Source organism: Alligator sinensis, unplaced genomic scaffold, assembly GCF_000455745.1.
Source record: "Alligator sinensis unplaced genomic scaffold, ASM45574v1 scaffold178_1, whole genome shotgun sequence".
NCBI classification, from domain to species: domain Eukaryota; kingdom Metazoa; phylum Chordata; order Crocodylia; family Alligatoridae; genus Alligator; species Alligator sinensis.
The window spans coordinates 617,542-627,534 of NW_005842031.1; the positions used below are offsets into that span (position 1 = coordinate 617,542).

The 9,993-nt window shown below is 43.3% G+C and overlaps 1 protein-coding gene across 2 annotated transcripts in view; it reads left to right on the plus strand.

The window, feature by feature from the left end:
- Nucleotides 1-9,993, plus strand: part of BPNT1 (3'(2'), 5'-bisphosphate nucleotidase 1) — a 27,103-nt gene that overhangs the window by 16,499 nt on the left and 611 nt on the right. The window contains exons 3-10 of one of the 2 annotated variants that reach the window (XM_025202573.1): nt 1,289-1,393; nt 2,499-2,606; nt 3,260-3,308; nt 4,106-4,197; nt 4,579-4,653; nt 5,146-5,343; nt 7,245-7,350; nt 9,925-9,993. The exon at nt 9,925-9,993 is cut by the window's right edge and continues 611 nt beyond it. In XM_025202573.1, the coding sequence (XP_025058358.1) occupies nt 1,289-1,393; nt 2,499-2,606; nt 3,260-3,308; nt 4,106-4,197; nt 4,579-4,653; nt 5,146-5,343; nt 7,245-7,350; nt 9,925-9,993 (802 nt within the window). The remainder of the gene's footprint in view (nt 1-1,288; nt 1,394-2,498; nt 2,607-3,259; nt 3,309-4,105; nt 4,198-4,578; nt 4,654-5,145; nt 5,344-7,244; nt 7,351-9,924) is intronic. The other variant, XM_006022343.2, reaches the window with a different exon arrangement.

Genomic DNA, 9,993 nt, shown 5'->3' on the forward strand with positions numbered 1-9,993 from the left:
ATCAGGTTGGTCTGACATGACCTGCCCCTAATGAAACCGTGCTGGTTGCCCTTGAGCATCATCCCTGATGCCAGCCCATCACAGTTGTCCTCTTTGATCTTCTCAAAGAGTTTCTCCAGGACTGAGGTAAGACTGATGGGCCTATAGTTGCCCGGGTCCTCCCTCCTCCCTTTTTTAAAGATGCGGACCGCATTGGTTATCTTCCAATCATCTGGCACCTGGCCCGAGCACCACAAGCGCTTGTAAAGCCATGCCAAGGGCCCTGCAATAACCCCTGCTAGCTCCCTCAACACCCTGGGGTGGAGAGCATCTGGACCTGCTGATTTGAACACGTCCAGCCCCTGAAACACATGCTTCATAGGGATGGTGTGTAATTTGGGGCTGGGCTCAGCACTCAGCTGGTGCATCCCCATCCCTTGTAAGCAACGCTGCCTGGGCCACACCAGCTGAGTGCCAAACCCGGCCCTGTCTGCTGCAAGCAGCTCTGCCAAGGGCTGAGCCTGCCCCATCCCATGTTAGCAGCACTCAGCTGGCAGGGCTGGGCTTGGAACTTGCAGGAGACAGGGACAAGCTTGGTTCTCAGCTGGTGCAGCACCATCCCCTGTGAGCCCAGTGCCACTTGCAGGGGATGGGGCCATACCAACTGAGTGCTGAGCCCAACCCCGTCCCTATCTCCTGCAAGTGGCATGTCCCCAGCCAAGCACTGAGCCCGGCCCCATCTCCTGTGAGCAGTGCCAGGTTTCGTGTTCAGCTGGTGCAGCCCCATCTGCTATGAACGGTGCCAGGCTCACAGGAGATGGGGCCGCGCCAGCCAAGTGGCACTCCTGAGCACTAAGCCAGCCAAGTACCTAGCACTGCTTGCAGGGGATGGGGATGGTGCCGGCCTTGGTGCTTGACTGATGCAGCCTCATCCCCTGTGCCATGCCAGCCTAGCACCAAGCCCAGTGCCACTGTCAGAGGTTAGTGATACACTGTGTAATTTGAGGTTGATTTTTAAGAGTTAAAAATTGGGTTTCAAACCTCGACTTATACCCCGTGAAATATGGTAACTTTGTATTGAGTGTCTGTCTACTGAAGAGGTCCAGTTGCAGCAGCACTGGTATATCCTTCCTTATGCTTCCCTACCAATGTTGTAGCAATATGAGAGAGAAAACTTGGTCTTAATGGCCTGTTTTTGAGTTCTTCCTGAGACTTGTGATATTTCTAAGGATCCTAGTCAGCAGTAAACCTAATGCTTAGGCTGTTCTACTGTTCTTAATATAAAATAATTCCTTTCTGTCCCTTCCAGTGTGGAGCCAATGATTTGCAGACCAAAGCTGACCGACTGGTGCAAATGAGCATTTGTTCTTCACTGGCACGGAAATTCCCCAAATTAACAATCATAGGAGAAGAGGTGAGAATTTTATATAATTTAAGTCTGCCACTTTTGATTTACATTTTAATTTTTATTTTCCTTATTCACTTTCCCTTGGCATTAGCTTCATCGGGTGAGCTGCCAACTAAGGCTGCGTGAAGCTTCTGTTGCTGATTCAATTCAGAGGAGATTCAGCCTGATTCAGCAGCCAAATCTCCAAACCCAAATCAAATTAGGAGACCCATTAATCTCTCCGAATCAAATCGGAAACCTCCAATTCAGTTCGGAGAGATTCAGTGATTCAGACATAGACACAGCTTTATATGTTTTTTTTCTACATATGCCAAGGTACCAGGCGGCTCGTGAATGGCTGGGATGGTGGGGCACATGGAGCCTCCCATGGGAGCGTGGGGTGGGTCCCCATCGTGCTCGGCGATAGACCCAGAAGTGGACCAGAAGCACTTCCGGTCCACTTCCAGGTCCACCATGGAGCACACGGGGCCCCTCCCCCCCAACTCAGTGACTGATGCTTCCTGGGTCTGGTGGGACACCCGGGGTTCCCCCATGTGGCCAATAGCTAAGCAGGAGGGGTGCCTCGCGCGCTTGGCGAAAGACCTGGAAGTGGACCAGAAGTACTTCTCGTCTACTTCTAGATCCACTGCCAAGCATGCGGGGGGCCCCCATGCTCCTGGGGGATGCTCCATCTGCTCTACCATCTCAGCATTCATAAGCCATGCCTGGTACCTCGATGTATGTAGAAAAAACATATAAAGCTGTGTTTATGGCCAAATTGCTGATTCTCCAAATCAGAATCGAATCTTCAGATTTGGATTTGGCTGAATCGAATCGGGACAGTGATCCGAATCAATGAATTGAATCACTGGCCTCTGAATCGGGCCAAATCTGAATTGAATACTGCCTGCTTTGCACGCCCCTTCTGCCAACATGCAGTGGTTCAAAGGCAAATCCTAACACGCATGGTGCACACACTGCAACCTTTAAAAATAAAGGCTAGATAAAGGAACATAACCTAACTCAATTTTATTTCCTGTGCTTGAAGTGGAATCATTTGGGAAAAGAAAAGTCCAAACAGTGCTTTCTGTGTATAGGCCATTTCCATTATGTTTTTGTGACCTTTTGTTAGGACCTACCTTCTTATGATGTGGATGAAGAATTGATTGAGAATGGCCAGTATGAAGAAATCCTAAAGAAAACTTGTCCTCCACAATACAGCACCATCAAAGAGGAAGAGGTAATATTTCACTTATTTCCTAATTTATAGATAGCTAATCTTATTTGAGAAGGATCCACAAAATAAAACAGGCTATTCTGAAGCTGTAATTTGATCCTTTGGTTTAGGGAAAAACATTTTCGTGTTGAAACCAAATTTGATGATTGTGAATAGTGAGAGCCCTGAAAATGGAAGCCCTCTATTTATAGAATAGGTTCATCATGAGCGGAAGAACTGAAAGTGCTCTTTGTGCTTTTTTCATAAATGCTTCTCATCTGTAATCTGAAAGGACTACCTTTGGGCCTGAAAGGGCCATTTTGTTTTCATACCTATTTAAACCTTGATACCTTCAGTGAGACCACCATCTGTACTAGTGATAAAGGGTCAGTGAGTTTTTTGTGGACATCTCCCCACTAGAAAATGGAGGGAGATCACCAGATCTTTCCAAAGTTGGTGAAAGTATGAATCTTTTAGAAATACCCAGAGGTGTCCAAACTTGTATATCATTGATTTTATTGCATTTTGACTAACCTTCTTCTTACATTTTAAGAACCAGATATATTAACTGTTATGTGGTTCCTTCTTACTATTCTTAACTAATAACATTATACAGTACCTATGTTTTAATTTCCAACATCTCTGTTTCCTTTTGTGATATGTCTGTCTGTTTTTAGCTTGTTGTATGGGTTGACCCTTTGGACGGGACCAAAGAATACACTGAAGGTTGGCTTCTTTTTTGCTTATTTGTGCTGGTTTGAAAACTCCTTTCAACATCATAAAAGTAAACATGAAAAGATCTAGACTGGCAGTTGGCAACCTTTTCAGGTTATGCCACAGAATGACCCACCTCTGGTAAGAGGCGGGTGGGTGGGTACTAGGACCTAGTCACTGCTTATTCTCCCTAAGGTGACAAAGGAGAAGTGACAGCTGCTGAAGCCATATGGCTGCAGGCCAGATCAGATGGCTTCACTGGCCAGATCTGGCCCTTGGGCCACAGGTTGCTAACCCCTGAACTAGACTCTTCCACAATGGATCCTTCCCCTTAAAAGCTTCATCCTTAAGATGTTTGCAAAAAATATATTAATTCAGTTGTTGTCATCTTTTTGTTGCACCTCTGTATGCTTCTGGATTCTTTGAAAACTGTCCTTTTTGCCAGGCATGGGGTGAGGAATACAACCTTCTGAGGTATTTTAATTATGTTTCTGGTGTATTGTACAGTGATTATCTTTGAACTTGTATTTTACTGTACACTAATTGAGGTTTATTGAGAGGCCTTCTACAAGTTAAATGTACAGGTAATGTACTAAGTAATCTGAACTAAGTTTTCTCACCTAAAAAATGAAGCATCCAAAATAGTTGCTTTTCAAAACAGGAGTGGTGGTTCGTGTTTTCAAGTAATTAAACAAAGACAGAAGATTTGGGAGCTGAAATGGGAGGCTTAGGGTTTTGATGGGCCTTCTTTGATTGCTTTGTTTTTACAAGCATAATAGTATGTTTGGGGGATTTTTCTTTTTATTTAGGTCTCCTTGACCATGTAACAGTTCTTATTGGAATCGCTTATGGAGGCAAAGCAATAGCAGGAATTATTAACCAGCCCTACTATAACTATGAGGTATTAAATATGTTGATTTGCATTAGTGCAGTAAATTATTTTTACTAGTCCCTTCACTGTCAAGTTTGCTTGCTTTCAGCTCACTGGTGCTTGTTCCATGGTACATATCCTATTTAGCTGGAGCCAGTTATGTAACAAGCACTGAGTTATATGGAGTTGTACCAAATGCAGTCCCAGATAACCTGTTCCCGCCAAATTAAAGGAAGAACAACCCTTGGGCAAGTGCGTGTCAGTGGGGATTGAGAAGAAAACTATTAAAAGGGAGTAGCAGAGGTGTGAGAGAGAGTCATAGACACAGTCTGGGAGCTAGTAAAGATTGAGTATAGTGAAGAAAGCTCAGAGTTGGTGCAATACACAAATGATTCTCTGGACACTTTTCAGGTCAAGAGTACATCTGATGCAAAGTTTATAGAGAGATTTGCAAACATTTATTCATTATCCCACTGGCCATGTGAGGTGGGTGTCAGATATGTGAATGTGTTGAATCTGCATGTGTGAATCTTAAGTTATTCTCTGTTGAATCTGCTAATGCCAATGCATGTATAGTTTTATTTTGTTTACAATATATTCTGTGCCTGCCAGTCTGGGAGCTCTCTTTCCCACACTTTTCACTTGAGTAATATATCTGTGAATGCCTTGGACAAGCATGACAGTGAGCAAGGAAGTATTACCCCCATTTTACAGATAAGGACACTAAAAATCAAATATATGGCTTAAATGACATGTCTGAGGTTAGACTGCAAGTCATTAGCCTAGTTGGGGAGAGAACCCAGGAGTCCTGACTCCCTTAGCTGTGCTTTAATTACTGGAATGTGCTGCTTTTCCAGTACTACAACTTATGCTTGTAACTAACTCCTGGGAAGAGGTCAGATTGGATTCTCTAAAATTTAAAAATGAGCATTGAATGCTGCACTAACAATCGTCTAAGATTATGAACTTTCTGTGTAGGCAGGAGCTGATGCTGTGCTGGGCAGGACAATCTGGGGAGTCCTGGGTTTAGGTGCCTTTGGATTCCAGCTGAAAGAAGTGCCTGATGGGAAGCACATCATCATCACTACCCGCTCACACAGTAGCAAGATGGTGAATGACTGCATTGGTGCGATGAACCCAGACACTGTAGTCAGAGTTGGAGGTGCAGGAAATAAGGTATGGAACATGACTTTGCCTGTCATATCTATCATTAGACCTTTGGGAAGAGAACAACCTATTTAGGGATAATCCTGCCTATATGTCCACAGAGTGAAAGGACCCTCTGGAATGAATTTGTTGCACAAGGATTTAGAAGCAGGATTTAGTGTGTGTGTGTGTGTGTAGGGCAGTGATTCTCAACTAGGGTGATGTGAAATCCTTTTAAGGGTGACAGGATGCCACTATATATAAGCACTGTTAAGTGTGGAAGCACCTACACATGATTCACAAGATAAATCTAGTGATTTCAAATAAGAATCCATAGTGTCAAAAACAGGGTGAATTTGATTTAAACCAAATCAATTTAAATCACTGGTCAGGAAGCCTCAGTTTAATCAATATTTTCAAAAAAAAAGGTGAATTCTTTTTGTTTGCTAGAACCTTCTTTAAAATGAGACCCCAAACAGGGCCTCTTTTATGGCCTGGCAAGGTTTTCCCTTCTACCATACCATTCCTTCACTAGATCTCAAAATCAGTGGAGAGGCTATACTCAGAAACTTATCACCCAGACTTCTGGAATATTCTGCTCAAAATGTTTCTCTTTTGTTTCTACTGCCAGTCCCTTCTTGCATGCATCTTCCGGACTCTTCCTCCTTGCCCAGATCTACTCCACCTCCAACAATCCTCTATTCATTTAATTTCTTGAAACTTTGCACTTTTAGAGAGCAGTAAGGGCTTGATTTTATGTACACAAGCTTGCAGAGAGACAGTAGCACTGATGAGTAGGTAATCAGGTCTGTTATCTCTCATCTCTATATATTGCTGTTAACAGGGTTGTCCTCTCTGGAGTCACAAATCCACAATTTGAGGAGTGAAACTAAGCAACACAGAGATGCTTAATGGGATCTTCTAGACGGGGCACTGAGTCCCATTGGGTAGAGTGGTTTCTTTTATTCTTTTCTAATCTATAGAGGAGCCTCTGGGAACCCCATAAGACTGAACCCCTAATATAGTCCATAGCCTGTTGTGACCTATTTATAAAGCTTTTCTAAAAAAGTTACATGAGTATATTGTCTCAAATAGTATATAATGATACATTATAATCCTTATTCCAGGATGGTATCTTTGAGTTCTAACATATCTTAAATGAAACTACCTTTAAATCAGTTAATTGTTTTAAAGAATCTTAAAAACATCAAAAATACGATTAAATAAAAAGAAATCTGATTTAAATAAAAATATACTTTTTCTTTTTTAATTGTTGATTTTTATACACCCTGGTCAAAAACATGCTGACCTGTTGTGGTCTGAGTTCTTTGTGATTAAAAGAATTGCTATGTTATTTTTTTCCATACTCAAAAAATGAGTGACCACTAAGAACCGGCATTTTTCTGAGGGGTGCCCTGAGTCTGAAAATGTTGAGAACCACTGGTGTAGGGCATGCTTAATCCTCCTGCCTATTGTGGAATCTGGTTCTGTAGGAATTCCCTGCAGCAGAGCATACAGGGGATTTCTTGGGGAGAAGGAAAAGAGAATGTCTGTGACAGCGTAGAGTCTCTAGTCCTTTTTCCTCAGCCTATGGCAATGTGTGTAATAGGTCTGTAAAAGCTACTTGAGGACAGTTCACTCTCCCAAGCAGATTGTCCTTAGCACTTAACCAAGGGATGCCAAAGACTGGATTTGCCTTTTGTAGATTATGCTTGAGACAATGCAAATGGATCATTTTGGATGCTGTCATTTACATATTTCTAGGCTTCTTAAATGTGTAATAATCTTAACTTAAACCTGCACTCCGCTTTGAGGACATCTCTTGTCTGTAACCAAACTGGCTTAGTCTTTTTCCTAGTTTACACAACACCCATTCTGTTTTTTGCATGCCTGGATTATATTAAATGACCTGTGCTCTTTCTTTGTAATAGGTCATACACCTTATAGAAGGCAAAGCATCTGCTTATGTGTTTGCTAGTCCTGGGTGCAAGAAGTGGGATACCTGTGCTCCTGAGGCAATTTTGCATGCAGTGGGAGGTGAGTTAATAATAGCACTCAGAAACTTTTTTGAAGGGAGTTGATGTTACTGCAGGTTTTCAAATGTGGGTCATTTTCAGAGGATCAGTGCAAATTTTAGAATATGTATTCTTGGCTTGAGTGCAGTTTAGATTACCTTTTGTACACCAAAGTTCTGACCTGAACCCTTTAAAATCAACGGAGAAATTTACTGACTTCAGTGAGCACAATAATTCAGCTCCTAAATTAGCCCATTAGATAACATCATGTAATCTACCTTTTCAGCTGGTCTTCAAAAGGCAATGGAGTTACTATTTTTTAAGTAATGCAGAAAGCACTTTAAAAAAAACCAACTACTTTCTGACCATCACCTTAATCTTTTTTGCTGATTTATTGCATTATTCTACAATGAAGCCTTTCCCAAATAAAATCATTTATTATGTGTACATGCTCAGAATATTGCTTATGGGCACTTTATTCTTCAGAAGCAAGACAAACAGTGAGCCAGATTTTTGTAGTCCTTTCCCAGGTCTGCAGGATTTGACTCCAAATTTGAGTCCATCCAGGGGGTAACCCAGTAGAATTGCTTTCTTCTGACTAGCACAAACACACACTACCTTGGTAGAAAAATAAATTATGAAAAGGCCTATTTGAAAAATATTAATTATATTTAGATCAGTGTTATGTTACCTTCCATACTGTCCACCATAATGTGTAAAAGTTGTACACATCTCATATTTAACATAATGTGTCAAGTGTTGAGGTGATGTTGCTGTGGTGGTCCGGGAGATATGAGGGGCAGGAATTCTTGTGGGTGATGTCTTTTATTAGACCAAACATGCAGTTGGTGTAGACCGGTGATTCTCCACCAGGGCGATATGGCAACCTGTAGTGCCTTGAGATCCTTTCAGGAATACCACACAATATTAGTATTTGAGCTTGAGTGGGCTACAGACCAGCCTGCAGGTGGGAGCAGACCCAATCAGGTGGTCGCATGGTACCCAGGAGGCTTCCTGATTGGTGTAGGGCTGTGCAGCCAGAGTATAAGACCAGACCCAAGGAGCAAAGCTGCCAGTTGCAACTGGGGACCCAAAGGGTGAACATTTTCTGGCTGAAGTACTGCTGCTCCCAGAACACCTGGAGGTCAGGTAGGAACTAGGGGGATAGAGGAGGTTCCTGGTCCTAGATAAGACCTGAAATTGCTCCTGCTGGGGTTGGATGGTTTGGTGGGGCTACCTGTGGCGGGGCAATTTCTAGGAAATGCCACATCTGTGCCTCCCCAGTGAAAGGTGAGGATGGGGCACCGGAGAGCCTCAGCCCCCACTGCCTTGTGGGTGACCCCGTGGAGGGGAAAGGCTAGGGGAGCACACCCCAATAGAAAAGCACAGAGCCAAGGCCTACTGAGGCAGGGTCCAGTTCCATTGAGTGGGATCTGCGACAGGGACAAGGTCTACCTAGAGGGACCGGAGGCCCTAGGGGTGTACACCGCAGAAGCCGCAGAGGGGACTGAGTAGTGAGGGGGCAAAGTGGCTGCTGGAGGCCGCATAGAGTAGAGTCTGAGGAGGCCTGAAGGACTACACATAGGCCAGCCAAAGCAGAGGCCCCAGTGAGGGGGCATGTGGCCCAGGCATATCTAAGGACACCTGAGACCAAGTTTGGGCCAGAGACCAAGTGCAGGCCAGCGATGGGGCCGAGGGAGTTGGAGATAACTTTTGGATGCCAACTGTGAGATATGGGACATGGTTAAGGGAAGGTCAGAGCAGTGTATTTCTCCCTTGGTATCAGGGCATTAAACGGGCAACCTCCTGCCTACAAACAACTGTTTAAATACAACAAAGGCATGGCAGGCGAGTCGGGGGGCAGACTGCCCTAGACAGGTGGGCGGACCAATGTAGTGACTGGCCCCAAGGCAACCACAGTACTTGTGCAAACATGATTCACAAGATAAACCCAGGTTTCAAATAGGAACCCATAACATTAAATACTTTCTGACTTGTTTTGATCTGAGTTCTTTGCAACAGAAGAATTGGTGTAGTATTTTTCTGTAGTCAAAAAAAAAAAAAAAAAGAGTGAAAACTAAGAGCTGGCATTTTCCAAGGAGTGGTTTGGGTCTATCAAGGATTGCTTTGAGTCTAAAAAAGCTGAGAACTACTGGTATAGACATGGGCAAGATTTTAGGTATGAAGGTATTCTTCCACATACCTCAGGGTATTATGAGACCCAGAAGCTTGCCTATGTCTATACCAATCACATAGTTGTGGGCAATTTTCTTTTATTGAACCAAGAATTCTTGCCTCTCTAATGTGCATAGGTTTCCTTGAGCAACTAAGATGAAGTATGGTGTTAGCTTGATGTGTATTGCCAGTATGCTACTGTGATAGCATATTGGGCTTGATGTGGTGGGTCTTCTGCATATCTAGCAACAAAAAATGAAGCCTATTGCTTTCCTCCCTGATTATTACCAGTGTACTAAACCCACGCTAACCAGGGACTTATTTTACCAAGAGAGAGTCATTAGCTGCTTTACTCAACAAAATACTAGCTGCAGTGTTTAAAAGAACTGGGATTAATAATGCATTCCTATCTTTCTTGCAGGCAAGCTGACTGATATCCATGGGAATTCCTTGCATTATAACAAGGAGGTGAAACACATGAATTCAGCAG